The 22,730-nt window shown below is 40.5% G+C and overlaps 2 protein-coding genes across 2 annotated transcripts; one reads left to right on the top strand and one right to left on the bottom strand.

The window, feature by feature from the left end:
* Positions 1–7,202: 7,202 nt before the first annotated feature.
* On the bottom strand, positions 7,203–16,821 carry stoml2 (stomatin (EPB72)-like 2). Its single transcript, XM_084051179.1, has 10 exons — positions 16,633–16,821; positions 14,576–14,728; positions 14,103–14,202; positions 12,961–13,019; positions 12,103–12,204; positions 11,589–11,723; positions 9,468–9,612; positions 8,628–8,707; positions 8,409–8,537; positions 7,203–7,901 (listed from the first exon to the last, which is right to left on the bottom strand). The coding sequence occupies exons 1-10, from the start codon at positions 16,690–16,692 to the stop codon at positions 7,782–7,784; spliced, it is 1,083 nt and encodes a 360-aa protein (XP_083907305.1). The 5' UTR covers positions 16,693–16,821; the 3' UTR covers positions 7,203–7,781.
* A 3,159-nt stretch (positions 16,822–19,980) lies between these two features.
* On the top strand, positions 19,981–22,549 carry LOC311040662 (carboxypeptidase O-like; the record flags this gene model as incomplete). Its single annotated transcript, XM_084050991.1, has 8 exons — positions 19,981–20,019; positions 20,112–20,213; positions 20,307–20,411; positions 20,577–20,693; positions 21,150–21,252; positions 21,413–21,615; positions 22,091–22,175; positions 22,284–22,549. 8 exons carry the CDS (start codon positions 19,981–19,983, stop codon positions 22,547–22,549), a joined length of 1,020 nt encoding a protein of 339 aa, XP_083907117.1.
* Between the last annotated feature and the right edge of the window lie 181 nt (positions 22,550–22,730).

Here is a 22,730-nt window from a genome sequence, read left to right as displayed (position 1 = left end):
AGCAGAGAGGAAGAAATGAGAGATATGCCAACCCCCCATTTTTCCCAGCGGCTTTTAGTGCCCTGATCATGGACAAGGTCTGAAAGAACTGAATCTAAACTGTAAAGAATCCTGAGCAGCTATTTGCAAAATGTACGTACTGTACATAGACAAGTGAAATTCCATTCATATTGAATGTATGGCTTCTGCTTCTTGGACATTTTTATATACTGTGAATGATGGCTGCTTCTAGCACATTTTATGTACATGTATGACTTCTGCTTCTTGCACATAACCCACGGCTGCAAAAAATATCATATATGCCTTAGGACAGTGGTTCTCAAACTTTCATGTCAAAATATGTTGTTCCAGGGACCCCCAGAAGCAAAGATTTGAGTTACAAATGTTCGCTTAAAAAAATATTATATTCAAAGATTTGCACAAAGTTTTACAATTTTTCAAAAATAGCAGATCTACAAGCTCATAGCGCAGCACTCGGTGCCGCGCTATGACCTTGTATATCTGCCATTTTTTAATAGCCAAATTATAAACGGTTAAAATTATCATGATGCTATATTAACACATTTTGCTGGGGACCCCCTGGAACACCCCCAAGGACCCCTGGGGGTTCCCGGACCCCACTTTGAGAACCAATGCCTTAAGAGTTCTGTCATACCTGCCGTTCTACCTGTACAATATTTACCTCTGTCTTACCTATAATGTGTGTGTATATATATATATATATATATATATATATGTGTGTGTGTATATATATATATATATATATATATATATATATATATATATATATATATTGTATTTCATTATATCCAGAATTATTACGTTTTTATTATCTTTTTGTATTGTGTTGCATTAGCAGTGCAAAACATATGGCATAAACATTTCAATAAGTCAGTATAAGTGACAAAATAAATCCCTCTTGATTCTCTGAAACTATGATCATGTTTTCTCACAATTGAAAGCTGACAAATGACAATTAGCATGATATGAAAATTGTAAAGCTCTGAATAAATATCTGGTTCATGTTTTTTTGAAAATAAATAGTTTCAGTGATTCTCAACCTTTTTACTTTCATGGACCCTTACTTTGATAGGCATTAGACCACGGATGAAAAAGGTTGTGCACACACATCCGTGGCCCAGGTGCAAGACAAACAAAAGTATTATAAAAAAGGAATAAAGTCTGTACACTGGTAATGCTGAAAAAAGCGTTTGTCAACGTTTCGGCCTGTTCAGACCTTCATCAGGACATATACTGTATATGTCGTAATGAAGGTCTGAACAGGCCGAAACGTTGACAACCTCAATAATTAATGAGTTCCAGGGACCCCCAGACGCAAAGATTTGAGTTAGAAATGTTCGCTTTAAAAAATATTATATTCAGATTTGCACAAATCTTCACGATTTTTCTAAAATAGCCAAAGTATGAAAGATTAAAGTGGTTACAATTATTGTGATGCTATGTTAACACTTTTTGCAAACTGAAAAATGAAATGATTCTTAGAAACGCTAGTTTTAACATTTCAGTGCTTTTTGAAAATATTCGGATACATAATTGCTCGCAGCAGGATTTTACATGAAGCAGAGCATCTGAGAGACACACTGCCGTGGTCGGGTCTTGAACCTGTGACCTTCTGCTCACCAGACAGTCACTGTGCCCATTCACCTATGGCTCCCTTTGATCACAGAGGTTCTCAAACATTTTAATGTGAAGGACCCCCAAATATTTGGCCGTGGACCCCCATATGAAAAGATGTAGTGCCAGACAGATTTATATTTAAAACTTTTTAGAAAAATTGTCAAGGAAAATTATTTTTTGTTGTTGATCAAAGCAGAGTAAAGAATGTAAGAACACTGTAGTACAGAGAGGCAGCAAATAGCTTAGCCTGTTAAGACGCTGTCTACATGAACTAGATGATGCGGGTTCAAACGGTAACCCACTCTACTCTTTAACCTGGGGCTATCAGATCTACAAGCTCACATTGAGTCACATCCTAAGCTTGTAGATCTGCCATGTTCACTACTTACCGCAGCTAAAAGGTTTGGGAACCTCTGGTTTAAAAGATGCTAATAATATATTGTTTATTGTAGCTACTCCACGTATTCATTAACTAATCTACTAATCTACTAATCTACAATGCTATTAAATGCGCCATGCATGCAATGTTGAGATGACATGGAATCCATCTATTTATATATCTGCAGTACCGTCCCGCCGTCCGCGGTGGTAAGGGGTGTGTTTTTGGGACGAGCGTTCCGTAACGCAAACTGAGAATTAGGCTAACAACTAGCCTGATTTAACAGGCTGCACGCGCTGAAGCTGCATAATGGTATCAGTCAAGCAAGGGATAATGCATGGGGAGGTAGTCATTATTGAAATTTAAAGCCCGACAGGGCGATTAACCACCGAGGCCAAGCCGAGGTGGTTAATCGCCCTGAAGGGCTTTAAAGATGGTTAATTGATGTGATGTAGGTGGACGCCTTTTTAGGAGACAGGAAGCAAGTTGGAGTGTATTGATTCCAATGGAAGAATCGCGCAGAAACGGGAAGTAAACCGGACATTGCGTATCTTGCTGAACTAACCATCTTTGACTGATAGCATTACGCAGCTTCATCGCGTGTAGCCTGTTAATCATGGCTAGTTGTTAGCCTGATTCTGAGTTTGCTTAACTACCGTTACGGAACGGTCGTCCCAAAAACACACCCCTTACCGACGCGGGTAACGGCGACCCCCGGGAAATTATATGGCTGGGAAACTTCTGGTTGCAAGCCCTGTATCTAAACCACAGCTCCACCATGGCTAATAGTTTCTCTGGTCTCTTGCATGCTCTTCAGTGAAAGATTAGATAAAGGTGCAAGAGTAAGGTAAAAGTTGGAAAAGAATCCTGATTGGATTTCAACCGGGAAACCTCTGGTTGCAAGCCCTGTATCTAAACCACAGCACCACAGATATTCTTACACATTCTGTTCACTTGCGTGGTCTTCATTAAAAGATTAGATAAAGGTAAAAGCCCCAGGTAAAAGTTGAAAGGATGTTCTTGCTGGTTTTGAACCAGAACCTTCTGTGTGCAAGGCCTGTATCTTAACCACTGTTCCACTGTGATTAATACTTGTTCTATTATCCTCTTGAATATGGATATGAACTAGCAACCCACAGGTTGCAAGGCCTGTATCCTAACCACTGCTGCACCATGGTTAATACTTTCTCTGGTCTCTTGCACGCTCTTCAGTGAAAGATTAGATAAAGGTGCAAGAGTCAGGTAAAAGTTTGAAAAATGTCCTGGTTGGATTTAAACCAGGAACCTTCTGGTTATAAGTCCTGTGTCTAAACCACTGCACCACAAAGGTTCTGACTCAGTCTGTTCACTTGTGTGGTCTTCATTGAAAGATAAGATAAAGGTAAAAGCCCCAGGTAAAAGTTGGAAGGATGTCCTGGGTGGTTTTTGAACTCAGGGCGGTAAGGGACCTGGATATTGATAGGGAAGAATGGCCCAAAAAAGGTTGAGAAACACTGGATTGCGTCTCTAAAGTACGCCAAATTATCAGTGAGCTGCTGCCATTTGCTATACAGTATACTGTATAGCAAATGGCAGCAGCTCACTGATAATTTGGCGTACTTTAGAGACGCAATCTGAATCACTTGCAAGCCTGTCCTTGGTCCAACAAACAGGTGGACGAAGAACGGGGGCCCCACCCCTACGGGCCCCAGTGTGACCACTCTGGCTGCACTGTCTATATCTATACAGTAGCTACACCACTGTTGGTGATCTAGGATCTGATCATTATTCTACTGTAAAAGAGGAACAGTGAACTGAATGGATTGTAAATATCACTTTGCGTATCGATTTGTGACCTATGACCTTTGTGTTTGACCTCGGTGTGGATCCATTGTTGAGGGAGTCGATCGGGATCTTGATGCAGAGAACTGCACCTTCTATAGACCACACCCTGCCAGAGTGTTACCAGAGGTTAACACCACCCTAACACCACTCCCTGTCAGAATGCTACCAGACTGTAAGAATTTAACTCTAACACCACAGAAATATACCCTAACACCACACCCTGCCTTAGCGTTACCAAAGGGTAAGAATTTAACCCTAACACCACCTCCTGCCAGAATGCTACCAGAGGGTAAGACACTATAACAACACAAAACCCCACTATATGTGACATTAAGAACATGTTCCATATACCCATATTGTTAGTTGTATGGTTAATTGGAAATGTAATTAATTCATTTACAGTAATATTGCTTTCATTTTTCTGTAATAATTGTCTGTTCTCTTCCCAACACAGACAGACAGACAGACAGAATACACAAAGGACCACAATTTGACAGATGTTTATTCATATGCATTCTTGTCAATAAAGATCATGAAATCAAAACCCATCTGTTCATAGTTTTTTGATGACATAGGGTTAGTTAGGTTAGGGCAGGGGTTTTCAACAGGTGGTCCGTGAAGGTATTGCATGTGGTCCCTGACCATGCATTTAGTAATTCAAATTTATTTTCTTCCACGGAACAGTGCACTAAATTATCTCTGGTGACCTATGATGGCTGTCAATGTTGTCAGTTACTGGGAAGTCGGAGGTCAAGAAATTCCACAGAAAAGGGAGTTAGCATTTCAAGAAGGGGAAGTGTACCAGATTGAAGGAGCATGGAGGCAGCCCACCTCCAGAGGAAGGAATAAGACATGCACATATTAAGCAATTTTAAATATTTGTATTAGCTTGATCTAACAGTTATTTCATTTTACTGAGGCACTTGATGTATCTATTATTTGAGTTATATTAAGGCATCTGAACCATTTTTAGCCGCCAGCTGAAAGCGCGGCTCTGTATTCACTCTGACTCTGACCCGACAGATTTCCGACATGTATTCAACACTTTTTAGCCGCCAGCTGAAAGCGCGGCTCTGTATTCACTCTGACTCTGACCCGACAGATTTCCGACATGTATTCAACACTTTTTTTGCTATTGGCTGTCCTGGCTGTCCTTCACTACTTCACAGCCAATGGGGAGACACTACTTTAAAGCCAATGGACGGCCGTCCTAGCCAATGGACGGCCGTCGTTTACAGCACCCGCCTTGGTATGTTGTTAGCTGCTAGCATGGCCTGCTACTTGTATTGTGTAACTGCTGGTTCATAATGCAACCTGATAATAATGTCCAAAGCATGTCTGTGAACGTTTACATCCATTACTGTGTTGGCATTAGTTGGGATTAATGATTATTAGCCAAACCAACTTAATATGAGCCGTTAGCGTGTTGCTAAGCTAACGGACGTTTAGCGTTAGCATGCGGCTAACGTTAATGCTAACGTCGTCACCGTGACTGAACTAACAATGTAAACATCTCATCTACAAACTTTATGAACCTTACTGTGGTTAATGTTATCAGTGCTACCCAAGTAGTCCATTGAAAAGTATTATTTTGGTGTATTTTGTGTATTGTAACTTGGACACTGTAACTTAATGGTAGAGGGGGACGCGTTGTACGTTCAGAATGCCTCATGGGTAATGTAGTCATTTTCTGCTATTTCGGTTCTACTGTGATGAGACTGTATTGGGGCAAAAAAAGCCTGCCGCTGGCGGCTATATTATGACTTGTCATATCTTGTTTTTGTATGGCACCAGTTAGATTTTTATAGTTGTTATAGTTTGTTTATAGTTGTATGCGTTTTTTAGTTTTTTTTGTTGAATATAGAACTTTCAGTCTATAAACCTCTGACCTTATTGCTTGCGCCATACTGGCATGGAAGATATGAGTGAAAACGAAATACTTAACCGTGTAGAATTGAGATGGAGAATGGAAATGTGAAAATGTGGCCAATGGTGGTCTTGAACCCCAAACCTTATGCTTAACAAGTCCTGACTGCAGCTCACGTGCCACAGAAGCACGGAAGATGCATCTGAGAACGAAATCATTAACCTTGTAAACTTAGGTGGGAAGTGGAAATGTGAAAATGTGCCTAATGGTGATCTTGAACACCAAACCTTGTACAAACAACTGACTGCAGCTCTTGTGCCACAGAACCATGGAAGATACATGTGAAAACGAAATACTTGACCTTGTAGCATTTAGATGGAGTAAACGTTTTCTTACCACTGGTATCAAACTAAGAACCTTGTGCATACAAACCACAGACACATAGCCTGTGCTACAGCAGCTATGAACTTTTATTTATAGCACCTATGAGCCATTTTAAGTTTAAATCATGCTTCTACCTGACAGTATGCCAGAGTAATGCGGCTCTAATGTGAGGTGGGTTTGATGATTCTTTTGGACTTTTTCACCATTCGTGTTTTGCCACCAAATTTACTGGTTTGTGGGGAAAAGCAAAATACCCCTTTTAGGCCCTAAATACATTTTCATCCAACACATAGCTAAAATAACTGATCTACTAGCTCACAACGGTGAGCTATTTGACAAATATTTTTTACTAGAAAAATACATTTGAAAGCTAGGGACACCAGGGTTAATGTGGTTCAAAGTAGCTTTGTGCAAACTGTGCTCATGGTCTAGCTGATGTGGGAATGTATTATTTGACAAGCTGCATTGCCAGACCGATTTAGGTGAAATATTTTAGGCAAAATATTCCATCTATGTAAACATATAAATGGTCCACATTGAAAGCCCACATCCTAGAAACCACACAACTGTAGTTTGTGTTAAATCAAACAATGTATTCATCATAGAAAATAAATGTTTTATCTGTCGCTGCATTAGTGAGTACAACGCTGAAGTTTGACTCACATACAGTAAATGTTTTCAGTATACACAGGTGGAAAGATGGAATTCCCACATCATAGAGAAACCATTTAACTCTACAATTTGTGTTAAATGAAAGGACTTCAGTTCCATATAGTAAAACACTTCTGAGTTTTATCTCTGCCGCTCCACTAGTGAATATCAACACTGCATTTTGACTCATGTAAATACTTTTAGAAGACGCCCGATGCACACCTCAAAAGGTTGGTGACATAGAACAAAGGTGTAAATGTTCAGAAGGTGATTGCTGATAATAAAATAAAAGAAAGAGGTCCCGCACACCGAATTTGCAAAAAAATTGCTCTTTATTAAGTCAACAGTCGTTAGACCTTCATCAGGACAGACATGAAGGTCTAATGACCGAAACGTCGGACATGTCTGTCCTGATGAAGGTCTAACAACTGAAACGTCGACTTAGGAGCAATTTTTTTTTTCAAGTTCCAGACAGTGTGCAGGACATTTTTCATTGATTTTATTATCAGAGATCCCCTTCTGACTCAGTGTGTACTGAAAATATTTAATGAAAAGGTTTAAACGATAAACAAATGCTTTGAAATGAAGGAAATCTTGCACTTTTACATTGGCACATAATGCCCATATATTTTTTATTCACAATGCTTTATATCCAAAAAAAAAGAAGAGGAGAACAAAAAACTGCTTTTACTCTACACCGAGTAGTGAGGCACGCTGTATAAATGGATGATTTTTTATTATTTTGGGATGGCAGTTATTATGAAATAATTAACAGTATTTTGGAACTGTTGCTGCACTAGTGAGCAAGGACAGTTAACTTTCTGGAATAAACGGCACAACAGTTAAATTGTACTGTGCGCAACTTCAGGGGTCGACACTCATAACTACGTTGACACTGACAAAAACTCTGCAGAAACCCCCAGTTGTGCAGACCGTCTTCTATTGTGTATTTTCAAATGAACATTTTTTACAGAACAACGCGGTCGTGCAACAAACTATATAAATTATCCTTATTTGTTTCCAATGGTTCAAGCTCCACTACTGGGTTGATGTGGATTGAGGCGCATACTGCTCTTGGCTCGTCTGCTCTTCTGTGCTTGGTGTTGAGATCTCTGCCTTTGGGCTCTGCTTGGCTAGTGTGCTGTAAATGGTCATAGCCTGAGGGCAGAAGAGCGAGACGGAAGTCACAATCTGATTCATAATCCGACACTTTATTGTCGAGTATAGATGTCATACATGGACTCTACTTTGGAGCGTGGGGTAGTCATTTAAAGATAAACACAGAGCTAAGGATAAAGAATGCGACATAAAGGACTCGCATACTGGAGCATAACATTGCAGCATATACATTCAGATATCAGAAAAGCACTTATGTTGTGACAAAAGACCCTAAGATGCGTAGGAATTGCTCTCGACAAGTAAAGAAGCACTGTAAAATATTGAATGGGAATAATTTATATGGAGACTTAACATGTGACAGAGTGGTAGATGTCCGCAAGAACAACCAGTTCAGAGTACACATGTAAACAGGTTAACTTCTGTATTGATCGCAGCTTGATTTGACTATAGTAGCCCATATAGCCAATATGTGACATGAAAGACATTTGAACTAAGTGCACCTCTAGTCTTTTACATTTATGAAAATAATTGTGCATGCACACATACCTGTGTGACCATTCCACTAATGTCACCAGTATTGGTAGGCAGAAGGATGGTGTTTGACTCTTTGGCCAGTTTTGAGAATGCAGTGACGTACTGTTCAGCCACACTGAGGGAGGCTGCTGCATTGCCATTCTGTACAAAAGAAAAATCAAAGATCTCCGGATTACTCAAAATGTCCTTTTTAATGAGGTTCTAATTATGAAACTGCCTAGTTCACTGTACCTGTTCAGCTAGAGCGTCTGACAGGAGACGAATGGCCTTGGATTTGGCCTCTGCTTTGGCTAGGACAGCCTGGGCTTCACCTTGAGGAAGCACAATAAGAGCTGGACGTCACAAACTATGACCTTGCATAGCTCAAGGAGACAAGACGTTCAGAAAGATACATCTTTAAGTGTGAATAACACACATGACCATGTAAATATTTTAGAAATACGGTGTGTGACATGCATATCCAGATCTAGATGCTAGGCTCAGTGCTGACAATAGACTACATTAATCTTATTATTATTATAATTATTCCAAAAGATTTTCAAAAAGAAAAAAAATAAGCCATTTTCACTAGTTTGGGTCCCGGGGAGACAAATTTCTCTTTTTGGGTCTCGAGCTACAAAAGTTTGGGAACCACTGATTCACAGAGTAAATTGTTATCACAAACATGAGCTCCTTGTTTTTTCATGCATACATACAGAAATGAAAATGTTGTAGCCATGTAGTTTTTAAAAAATGCAATAAATAATCTTGTATTTTGTGTATAAAGTGTATTTTTTGGCTATTCTAAAATAGCTGGTCTACAGAGAGCTTGTCAACATTTAGAAAAATGTTGACAAATCTTTTCTTATGGGGTCCCTGGCACAAAACCTTTTCAAATGGGACTCCGCCACCAAATAAATCCTTGATATGAAAGAGTTAGAGAACCACGGGTCTAGGATGCTGCGTTGCTTCTGTCATGTTAACCGCTTAAATAATGAGATGCAGAGCCATCTATGAAAAAGGACATGGAAAATGAAGGACAAGGAAGTACCATCCACAGATATCTGATCTATAATGATCGGATGTGCCTACCGGCTGCTCTGTTGATCTGCTCTGCTTTCTCTCCCTCGGAGGCCAGGATCTGAGCCTGCTTATGACCCTCGGCCACGTTGATGTGTGCCTCCCTGGTGCCTTCAGACTCCAGGACTGTAGCTCTCTTCCTGCGCTCAGCCTCCACCTGCAGAGACAGAGAGCAACGTTAAGTGACTGACAAAACCTTTATGATGTGATGTTACACCATCTATGGGCCACAGGGAAACGACAATGAAACTTACTTGGGAGTTTATAAATAAAGAATACAAAGCAATCGTTTCCCCCTTGTTTTGATGTTATTATAGAATTTGTGACAGCCAGCAATATTGGATAATGATGCATACAATGGATGAATCACAGCTCTGGACAGAGAAGGCAGTTCAGCTGTCACTAGTGCACGTGTCGGCACATCAAAGCAGTGTGCATCCCACTTTAGAATGAAATGATTGTATTACTAATGAATGTATTATACAGTCTGAGAACTGCTGACAGTTACATTGAAAAACTGAGTATTTAAATGATATATTATATGATTATATATAATGAGCTATATTTAAGTAATGTATCTGTGTGTATGTTTAAATAAATCAGGGTTATTCCTTCTTAAAACATTAGTATTCTGTGCAAATTACAAGCATGACCGGCTGCTCAACTGCCATACATGCATATGCAGAGATTGCACACCGTGCTGAGTGCAAAAATGGAGACAGAGCACGCTCTGCTGGACAAAGTACATAATTACACAATTTTTGATATGTTAAGTAAAAGGTCAATCTGTGCATATTGTAAAACACATAAGCAAATACCATTACCAATATATCTGTGATAGGCCAATATCGCCCTAGTCAAAAGCCCAGTTAATCTATTAACTACTTTAACCCTATACTGAGTTGCATGTCAAACAAACAAAAAGAGACGATATACAAGACAAGCTCTCAAGCTTGTAGATTGGCGCCTTCGCTTATTTGTTTATGAGTTGAGTGCTATTACTTTCATACAATTGTGAAGTACTTTGAGCAATCTGATGTCCTCATCCGTTGCGCTACTACAACATCCTAACTTGGATGTTAAGAGGAATAGACCGTTCGCTAGGCTCCACCTATCACCGCCCCCCTAAATTAGGCACCCAGAGAGCTTCTCCATTGACTTGAATGGGAAATGCATGCATTTTCCACATTAAATTATGGATGATTTGTGGTGCCAGAGTGCCAAAATCTCTTCCTAATCTCAGTCATCAACAATGCCTGTAGAATGCACCGGGAAAATGTGCATTCCATTACTATTTCAACAGAATACAGGCTTTATCAGTCCCAAGAAAGAGGGATCTACCGGAATCTCTATATCAATCAACTAAGCGTTGTTAAGTACATTATCAATGGAAATTATCAATGGCAGATAATAAATAGACAAAAAAATGAATAAACACTTTGACGAGCAGAATGACAGAGCTTTGCTTCGCTCCGCGATTCTGGTGTGTTGAACTGGAACTGACCGATCCAAACTCCTTATGGAAGTCGCAGACTGTTTTCATCACAAATACACATCTGTGATTTATAATATAACATACTGCACATGTTTCTAAACATGCTTATGAGTCTAAATAGTGATTCAGGATGCATCATGCCAAACACATCAGTATCAGTGACGAGTGTAACATTTGTTCGTTTTCTATGATTTGCAACTTTATTACGATTAATGTTATTATACAGTAATCATTAATATTATTGCCATCACCTGGGCCGGTGAGCCGTGACGTTAACCTGTGTGTGTCTTCAGCAACGGTCACAGCCTGCAGTTTCAGTGCATATTTCAGCTTGTGGAAATGGATAAAAAAAAATAACCATTCCAACCACTCTGGGCACGTGCAATCATTATTGCAGATTACACAGTAGCAATGTTTGACCTGGTATTCCTATTCATGTTATTAATGTTCTTAGTTATCGTTTATGTGCGTGTAGATTACTATCGACTCCTATGGTAGAATGGGAGCGTTGTCTAACACGGTAACAGTTGCTGAGCTAGCATTGGACAATAGCTATTGTGGGGTGGGACTTAGCGATCCATCAATAGAGTGGGTACGTCGTCAGGGGTTATTAATTAATTAATTAGAATGCATCTTACCTGCATCTGCATGGACTCTTTGACGCGAGGTGGAACCTGGATGTCTTTGATTTCGTAACGGAGGCAGCGGATCCCCCAGTCATCTGATGCTTGATTGATGGAGTCGACTATCTGGGAATTCAGGTTCTCCCTTTCCTAAAAAAAAAAACATTTTAAAAAGAGAAAGACTGCATGTTCAAGTGACAAGTACATGCATTGCAATGTGAAACAAACAACTCTTTATGCACTTGTCACAGTAGCTCCAGCTACTGTCACCATTTATTAACAATGTCTTATTTATTGATTCATTTTTGTAGACTAGGCTGTATGCTATTACACAGTATGTAGCGTGGATGGTGTAGATGCCATGTGGCCTTCCAGCAGGACAGATGACCAGCCCCAAGAATTGACAGACAGACCTCCCCCTGCAGTCAAATGTTACTCTCACTCTCTCATGGTCTCATGCAAACTAAATGAACACATAGTCAGTTTCTGCAAGCGTTTGCTTAGTAGCCTTGCTAATGTAGCTTCTTACCCTGAATACTTTGTCCAGGGTGAGTTTTCCCAGTTCTGAGCGCATGGTGGTCTGTGCCAGCTGTGTGACTGCATATTCTGGATCCTCTACGCCATAACTAGCCTAAAAAACATTGAAACATTCATCAGTTTCTAGGATGTGTACTTGGAATTGTTTTATTCCAAATCTGCTACCATGGCTGAAAAAAAAAACACAGCCATAAAGAGTGTTATGCTTTTATTTTCAAGTTATGAATAAATAACAAAATTAGGTTTGCAAAAAAAACAATTTTGTATTTTATAGCCCCAAAAAACGTTTCCAAATTGGATATGTAATTATGTATCATTTATATATGTGATACGTTCATTTTATATATACTGATATGTGTACTGTATTGTAAAACCCAGAACTCACAATATACAATAGAGTACCGAAGCCCTGACGTCACTTGCTCATCCCCTGGGTCACAGAGGCTTTTCTCTATGGAGAATAACATTGGGTCGTCTTAGAATCGTCTCATATAAGAATTGTGGTCTAAGAATAAACAAATTACCCTGCCGATATTGTCAAGGAGGTGGCTCTGTATCGTTAGCGATAGTCAGTCACTCATATTTGATACAGTCTGTTTCTGGTGAAAATGTTATTGATTTGGCGGTGGTAACGTTTCTAATTCATTTCTCACCGTCAGTTGATGCTTCATACCCATATCAGTCAAATCGCCTGGCTCATTTGTTTATTTTTGAAACACAGTTCTTATATGCCGCGATATTAAACACGCCATGGGAATTGAGAAGGGGGGAAACGTGACCCAGGTAGGATGCGTAAATTACGTCAGACTTCAGTGGACTATAACCAGAGATTGATAATAGAGAAACATACTTTATATGGATTCATAATCCTCAGATAAAGGACTCCATCAATCTGTAGTGTTACATTATCTGTGTGAAACACAAAGGAAACACCATTAGTTGCTCATTGAGGACGTTCACAAAGTCAACCTTTATCTAAACTAGAAAACATGAGACATTTATTAGATGAGTACTAGTACACCAATTTATTATTTCTACAAACGTTAAAGCTACAATCCAGGACTTAATTCAATTTAATGAATACAACATTTTATCCAATCTGTATTGAGTATGTTAATACAATATAACTAGTACAACTGCAGCGGTTGGAGGTGGTCTCCCTACTCCCCTACAGGCACATTTAGACCCTGGTGTTGGGTAGGACACCAACAGGTTGACAATCAATATTTGAACCAGACGGACCAGATTGGACACTAGATTTGCGACAACGGACATTTAAACCGACGGAATGTAGCTTTAAAGGAATCATTGAATGTAATTGTTATATCCATTGAGTGTCATCTCATTTGTAAGAGTATCAGCCTATTTTAGATCATGTAATGAGTCTTTGCAAAAGGAAATATTCACACCTCCACTTGGTTCAGATGCAGGTGCGTTGGACAAATGAACCAATCATGAAGACAAATTCATGAACAAAAATCCTGCACACTGCTCTTCCTCAGCAGCATCAATTGTCTACAATTGGACCAGGGGTCCTTGGGGGGCTACAAGGGGGTCCCCAGCTAAATTAGTTAATAAAGCGTCACAATCATTTTAACCACTTTATCCATATTGCTTGTAGATCTGCTATTTTTGAAAAATCTTGAAAATGTGTGCAAATCTTTAAATCTTTAAAAAAAAAAAGGGAACATTTTGAACTCAGATCTTTGCTTCTGGGGGTCCCTGGCACAACATATTTTCAGGTGGGGGTCCGCGGCCAAATACATATCAATTTGGGGGTCCTTGGCATGAAAAAGTTTGAGAACCACTGGTCTACAAGACTCTCTTGATGAAGGTCCAGGCAGGGGGACAAAAACATCCTGGCAATGCTTGAATAAAATGTATGCCGCTGAGCAAGAGCAATGTGCTATACTTTTGTTCATGAATTTTTCTTCATGATGAATTTTCTTCATGATTGGTTCAGATGACGATCAATGACATGACGTTACTCACCTAGCGATACAGCTGACTGTTCTGGGACGTCTATGACAATCTCTTTAAGACTCTGCACATAACGAACACGGTCCAATATGGGAATGAGGAAGTTCAGTCCCTACAGGAAGTAAAAGAGGATTCATTAATTATCTTCTATCATAACCCAGTGATTCTCCTAGCCTGGTCATCATCATCCATAAACCTTACACTAGGTTAAACCTATACAATCGCACATATATACACACACACACACACACACAGTCCCTTTTCACCAATAAAAAAAGTAATACAAAAATAAAAAGGGGGGAACAAAATAACACGTTTCATTTAATGAAAATGACGCTGATCACAGGTTATTGCTAAACAGATCATTAAAAGATATAAATAATAGATATTGATCAAAAGAGAGACATGCAGACAGATAATGAATAGCCAATTGCTCTTAAAAACATATTAAATAACTAGTTCTAGTTGTAATGCAAGGACATTACCGGTTCTAATATGCGATCAAAGCGCCCCATCCTCTCCACTACCCAAGCCTCCTGCTGTGGAACAAACATGACGGCAGTGTTTATGGGCAGAGAGGAAGCCCATCTCTGTTGGGCTGCTGTTACCCCAAACCTGGGCACGGTCCGCTGCGAATGCTGAGGAGAGACACAATCAAAAGAGAAATTATTTAGATTAGTATGCAAGTTGAATTTGACACATAAATAATAATAATTATCTATAGTAAAAGTAGAACATCATTCGGTGGTCCAGGGGCGCCGATTTATGATTTTGCCAGTGGGTGCATTTATATTAATACAAACGTATTACTAAAAGTCTGCGTGTGACCAGTAATTATGAAGTATTATGATACTTCACCTTATAGGTCATTATAAAAGGGGTATGATGGCATTATGAGTACTTATGAGTGCCTATAACTGTAATTATACAGTGTTATGAGTAGATTATAATGCATTATAAGTATGTTTATAAAGCATTATAGATAGGATTCATAGCAAGTGCTACCAAAGTGACTGACTGAACACACTACAGTGTGACATTTTACAGTTTAAGGCCCAAGTCGAGTTCTCTTCACATCAATTCTTGTTTGTAGACAGAAAAAATGCTTTCTGGAACCCCCTCGTAAATCACTCCCAGTCTCTTTCACTCCCAATGAAACATCACTTATGTAAACAAATCCTTTCCAGTCACCAAAAGACATCAAATGCAGTTTAAAACCATTAACTTGTCTATAATAGTATAGTGTGTTAGTCCCTATGAAAAGCAGAATCTGTTTTACCCATTTGGTTAGGTTTGTAGCACTGAATGGGGCTTTAAAAAAGGCACGTTGCTAGCCCTGCTAGGTCACAACAGTGGTTCTCAACCTTTTTTCAGCACTTGGAATTGTAGGAGTTGAGGCATTACATTTAGTTAGACTCGGTTCCACAGATAAATATTGTGAAAATAGCAGATCTACAATCAGATCAGCTATTTTAAAAAATTGCCCCTTTCATTGACAATTTGGACAATGTTTGACCAGTTTTTAAAGTACAGTTTGTTGATCACTTCTGATGCAGTAATGGTCTTATTTCTTTTTCTATTAAAAAGGTCTTAAAAGTCCTTAAATTGTCACTTCACTGTCATCTGGGGACCCCCCCCCCCTCCCAAATCATGTGGGGACCCACAGGTTGAGAACCACTAGGTCATTGGTTCTCAAAGTGGGGTACGGGGACCCCCAGGGGTACTTGAGGCGGTTCCAGGGGGTCCCCAGCTAAATGATGGATAGGAACCAAATGGACCCTTATGGTTCTGTAACTCTGAGAGTGTACAAATGGAACCGTTCCATTTGGTTCCATTTGAACACTCTCAGAGTTAAATCAACATTGATTTTATAATATAAATTCGGGTCCCAGGGGTATAAATGCCATTAAATGGGGGTCCGTAGCCTAATACATGTCAAACTGGGGGTCCTTGAAGTTAAAATGGTTGAGAATCACTGCTAGAGCCGTAAAAATCTTCTCTTATGGGGGGTCCCTGGCTTATCTTTTCAAATGGGGGTCCGCGGGCTAATAAGTGTCAATTTGGGGGTCCTTGACATGAAACAGTTTGAGAACCACTGCACTAGGTTACACCAGTGTCTCAGCAGCATGCAGAATGAATGATGACACTTTACACCAGCCAGAAGGTCGTGGTTGAGTCTCAGTGCATTAAAACCAACATTAAACGTTACATATACGAGCCTTTCCTTCATAGACACACGTGGTGAACACACCAGTATTATATTACGATCACATGACATCCCTTCTATGAATGAAATGTGTGTTTAGAACAAACTGTCACATAAACCGTTAAGTAAGAAGTTAGCCAAGTTAGCATTGGAAAGCTAGCCGGCATCATAGTGGCGTAACGATTTACGGTACACTTTTGCCATGCCACGGTGTCGCGCTGCAAAGAATTGCCGATCTACAAGCCCACAACGTGTCGCGTCCGCCAAGCGTTGTGGGCTTGTCGATCTGCGCCCGTGGATGCGAAAGCGTCAGCAGCAAGTTAAAGAAGAAAGTACCTGGAGAAGGAGCGCCCCGCTGGTTCGACACAACGCCCGCAGCATGTTTGTTTGAACCATGGACGTGTTTAAAGAATGTTTTTTTTAAAAACACGTTAGTAATTATTTATCTGTTTTTTAATGTATTTATTGTCATGAACACAAACACACGCTCCACTTTGCCCTGTCCTGTCTCGCTCTGCGCGCGCACGTATCAAGCCCACAAGCAGAATTGCCAGATTCTGTGAGACAAATAAGCAATCAGGTCTATGAAAAACAAGCCCAAATAAAAGAAGCGACATGAGCACTTTAAACCAACTATTTTGAAATAAATAGCCGATCTACAAGCTCACAACGCGTCGCGACGCAACGCGTGGTGAGCAAGATCTGCTATTTTCAAAAACTCTTGCATTAAATGTGTAATGTTTGCAATAGTTTTTGAAACATTCACACAAATGCTCCCAGTCCCTGACACAAAACATTTTCATGAAAATATTTGAGATGAAAATATATATATTTTTGGGAAGCAAGCCTGAATAAGCAACTTACACTTTAGAAACAAGCCCCAAAAAAACGCAACCCGCAACAGTAATTGTTGCTTGTAAATATTATTTACAAGCAACTTTACAGAATAAGAAGCGCAAAGTTACTTATAATAAGCCGACATGGCAACACTACCCACAACCTACTTCTTCTTGGTGTTTTTTTTTTTTAAAGCGGCGGTTGACATCCAGTATTGTTGCATTAGCGCCACCTTCTGTTCACCTCGGCACACTTACGTAAAAGGATATTTGTATTGTAAAATGTTAATTTAACTTTGACAATTCCATTTGTACACTCTCAGAGTTACGGATCCATAAGGGTCCATCCATTTAGCTGGGGACCTTATTTTTTCTGCTGGGGACCCCCTGGAACTCACAAGGACCCCTGGGGGTCCCCAGACCGGGTTAAGGTAAAAAAAATACCTTAAATATTTTATTTATTTAGAAACAGTTCATATTTTACTCAAGAGGGACAATGCCTGTCCCAGGTTGTGGTCCAGCCATGGAATGCATCTGCAAATAAAACATATTTAAAATATTGATTTGAAGCTCATATTAACCTTAAGAAGTATCAAGTTGTTTTTTATTTGCACATGCATTCCATAGGGCTAGACCACACATGGACAAATGACATCATGAACTTGCATCATCAACAAACTTAAGGTGTTTTCATTTTTTTAATTTTAGTTATAGAGGGCAATAGGGGGGTAGATGACTTGTCTAGGACCATTTGCTCTTTTATGGCGCTTTTGAAGGAGGGTAGGTAGTCCCACTTTTTGATGGCTGTTGGTAGGGCATTCCACGTACGTTTTGGTGGCATAACCCTGGGAACTCTCATTATGGGGAACATGGAAAGACAGAGTCAGAGGAAATTAAACCAGAGAATGGGTTTCTTTCTTTCTACTCTGCATCTCACTTTGAGTGGCCACATTTTAAGCAACACCAGAGCTATCAAGACAGGACAAATCCAGCTATCAATAATCATGGCATCGGGATAGTTGGCATCAACTATCCAACCTCTGAGGAAGTCATGAGATCAATGTAGCTAGTAAATGATTCACAGGGGAGTGTTTTGAGTATAGTGAAACAACCAGATTATGATGTTGCAATATGTCCTGATCAAATATACTGCAAAGGAGGAAAGATGGGATGAGACATAGTACAAAATAGTAGCATGAATATACAAAGTCAGGGATTTCTCGCCTGGATGCCATGATGCCATCTGTGGTATTTGCTTTTCTCTTGCTGCTATCTCAGATTGGGACGGCGATGGAGGAACGTTGAGTATGGAAAGGAGATAAGACTCTCTAAAATCTGTCACCATCTGTCATTAAACATTCTCATCAAAGAGGCCGGCCTCTATGATGTGGGACCTGAGACAAGGGTGTGGCTGCACAACATTAAACTGGACATCTGATGATGATACGCAAAAGAAGAAACATCCATTAAACATTAACCAGGCAACAAAGGGCCCTCTATTCTACACTATAAGACAAAGGTCTGTCTTTATCAGATCCAAAGAAACAATAAGAAAGATCTCCTTCATGCCACAAGGTCACTCAGAGTGTATTTACAGTATTTTCTAAAAAGGAAGGACAGGGAGAGAGGTGACAATGCTTCACTCTGTGGGATTTGCTTTTCTGATGCTGCTGTCTCAGATTGGGGCAGCAACGGAGGAACGGTGGGTGAGTCTGGAGTGGAGATGGCAGGGATCTCCTGTGTCGAACACTATAGAGTATAGTGTGTTCTGCTCTGCACAAGAAATTGCCAAATAATTTGTTGCAGTACAATAGTACTATATGAGTGCATACATTTGAATTAGTGATTACTTTCATATACTGTATGTAAATTACACAGTTAGTCCCTTAAAGGTCTGGCTCCTCCGGGATTCTTGTCAAAGTGTCCCTTAATTTTTAACTGGACGCTATTAACCATATAGTTGCCTATGGCTAGGGTGGGAAAACTGCAGAGGTTGAATTCTAGCTGTGCCAAATGTAGGCTACTTGGCAAATACTACAACAAAAGGGGACACCATTTAGTATTGCTGCCGACCATTTTCCAAGGCATACCGCTTTGTTTGATTTTAGGGGTAGACTGGATGGACGAAAGTACATTAATCAGTATGTAATTCAGTATGGTATGGCAATCAACTTACATAGACTTGAAATGTGTTTGAGAAAGGTAATCTCAACAAACATTGTTGCATTTTAATGCTGGCCCAAAATAGTCCCAGGCAAAAAGATTTATTTGCAAACTAATTTCTCAGCCATCCAACAAAGTTTAACATTAACTAAATTATTCAGGTAAACTTGGTAACATTTCAATGACTTTTGTAGAAAATGTAAAACATTTCAAAATATAAAAATAAAACCAGTAAGAGAGAAATGGTCTTTGGTATGGTCCTTTAACTAATTCTGTAAGTAATCACCTAGTGCAGGTCTGTGGGCCAGAACTGCCCCGCCAGTGATAATATTTACTAACTATATACTATAGTTAGTAAATAATTTACAATATCTGACCAACAATCCCACATATGGGCAGGAATGACATTGCATTGATGAAACCGGGTATGATGAACCCATAGTTCTCTTTCAAGTCTTCTTCGAATGTTCTGTTTTCACTGGTCAACATTACTTCTAAGCCAAAAACAAACCAAAACTGTGTTTCACATTGTTTGCTATATCTCTCTCTCTCTGTGTGTGTGTGTGTGTGTGTGTGTGTGTGTGTGTGTGTGTGTGTGTGTGTGTGTGTGTGTGTGTGTGTGTGTGTGTGTGTGTGTGTGTGTGTGTGTGTGTGTGTGTGTGTGTGTGTGTGTGTGTCTAACAGAATGGAATATGACTACTACAAATATCACCCAATGATAGAGGTAAGTGAATGTTTTGGAAAGCACACACACACACACACACACTCTGTACATCCGTGTACACACAGGCCTTGCAGCTCTGTTCCTCCCCACAGATCACCTCTTGGATGGAGCAGATTGTCAGGGAAAACCCTTCACTTGTGTCCATAGTGGCTTTCGGCAAGACTTATGAAAACAGAACCATTAGCCTTCTCAAGGTAATCCACCTCCCTCTCATACAACATATTGTATCATAATCATACATCATCTTTCTTGAGGTAATTCACCTATCTCCGAAACCTGTGTCATAGATTGGCGAGAGCACTAGTGTGAAAAAGAAAGCTATCTGGATAGACTGTGGAATCCACGCTAGAGAATGGATCGCCCCAGCTTTCTGTCAGTACTTTGTCAGAGAGGTGCGTACGTGTGTGTGTGTGTGTGTGTGTGTGTGTGTGTGTGTGTGTGTGTGTGTGTGTGTGTGTGTGTGTGTGTGTGTGTGTAAATCAACAGTGAATCAGGTAGAATTTGTGCATCTCATTTGTGTTCACAAGTGCATATTCACTGAACTCGCCCACCATCAGATCCTCCAGGCACACAAAACAGACCCAAAGATGAGTGAGATGATGAAGAACGCGGACTTCTATGTGACCCCTGTGCTGAATGTGGATGGATACATCCACTCATGGAAGGATAACACAGTGAGTACCAATGTCTAATGTTTACAGGTGCAGTAATGGACACACTTGTGTTCATAGAAAGTACCGTCTCAGTGCCAAGAATATATCATTCAGTGAACATTAGTGTCCTTTGGTGAATCATTTTACATAGATTCACTGGCATTTAACTTCTTTCTTCTCTACTGGGATGGCAGTGGCTCGGGAGGTAGAGCCTGGGGGTCGGGAATACATTTTGGTCTTGTTCAGGTGCTAAACTGCCCAGTAGAGATAGGAGAAAAAAGGCCTTTTCAGGGGCCAGCAGTTGGCAGTGTATTACATTGAAATGTAATCTTATCGGTGTGGAATAAATGATTGTGCATCACACCTGTCACTTTTATCATTCAAGAATCCTTGCATATACCAGGGCAAAATGTGAAAACATGAAATATACGATTTAAGAGTGACGCGCAACTGATTAAACCACGTTGACTTCTGCAGACTCGACTGTGGAGGAAGTCCAGATCACCGGGACCTGAGGACTGTGTTTGTTTCGGTGACGGTGGCACTGACCTCAACCGCAACTTCGATGCCCTCTGGGGGAGTGAGTGTTCTTCTACAAATCTATGAATGTATTGAGTCAAGCAAAATATGCTGCGGTCCACGAACTTAATACTTACAGTAGCAATACACTGTTTGTGATCCTAATGATTCAACAGGTGTACTCCGTACATTCAGTCAATTTATTTGGTATGTTTCCACAGCCGTTGGAACGTCACACAACTGCTGTTCTTTGGTTTACTGCGGCGCCAAGCCCCTGTCTGAGCCTGAGGCTCAGGCCGTCACCGACTTCGTAGGGAGCAAGAAGGATGACATTCTGTGTTTTCTGACCATTCACTCCTACGGACAGATGGTTCTGGTCCCCTATGGGCATCCCAATATAATTTCCCCCAACCACAATGAGCTGGTATGAAAGTCTACATTGAGGATATATACATGCAGTTAATGAATAAAGTCAAAGTAAAAAATATTACTGTACCATGAAAACTGAGCTTATACAAATACCACAAAATACGACACTTCCATTTTTACTTGCTGTATGTGGGGCAGCAGTGGCTCAAGTGGTGGAGCTGGGCATGAGAAGGTTCCAGGTTCCAGGTTCCTCCTGACTGTGTGTCAAAGTGTTCTTGAGCAAGACACTTTTAACCACTAAATGCTCCCAATTAACAGGTTGGTCCCTTGCATGGTTTCCTCTGCCATCAGTGTGGGAATGTGTCCCTCCATGAATGCATGTGGGTAATGGTGTTCGGCCGATGCTGTGTGCATGAAAGGGTTAAAGTATAGTACCTTGTGAAGCGCATTTGAGTGGTCTCAAAGAGTAGAAAAAGCACCGACCGTGCCGTGCATGACACACAACGTTATACTAATGTTTGGTTTCTCAGATGGATGTGGGCCTGGCTGCAGCAGATGCCATACGGGAGCTTCATGGGATGAGCTACACTGTGGGAATATCTCATGACATACTGTGTAAGTAGGGGCAGACCACTGCGGGAAGAACTACATGAAGAACTACATGAAAACCAAACAAATTTAGCCCACAGCAGGCTATAACTAGTTCCTCATCTCCCCCTGTAGATCCGCATTCTGGCCTCTCAATGGACTGGGCTCGTCTGATTGGGATCCCCTTCTCATTCTGCTTCGAGCTCCGGGACAAAGGCAAGTACGGCTTCGAGCTGCCAGAGGAACAGGTCAAGGCCACGTGTGAGGAGGCGTATGCCGGAGCCCTGCACATCATCCACCACGTGCACGACAAGACCTTCAACAGCGCCGTCCTCACCGCCACCGCTACGCTGTGGACCACACTGTTGGCGGCATGCGTCACCGGCGCAACGGCGATGTGAGAGCGGCGTGACATTGTTGCGTTGATGCTCTGTGCGCGTGCGCTCACCGCTCTGTGTTGTTTGTTCGTTGATCGTTAGGTCTGGATATGTGAAGAGGAAGAGATCTGAAATGTTTGATTTGATTAAAGTCAAGGGGCCTGGGTAGTTGTGTACTGTCAGATATTATTTATGTTTTAATCCT

The sequence above is a fragment of the Gymnoscopelus microlampas genome, assembly GCF_963454915.1.
Source record: "Gymnoscopelus microlampas genome assembly, chromosome: 24".
Taxonomy (NCBI): Eukaryota; Metazoa; Chordata; class Actinopteri; order Myctophiformes; family Myctophidae; genus Gymnoscopelus; species Gymnoscopelus microlampas.
This window is presented reverse-complemented; position numbering and strand designations above follow the sequence as displayed.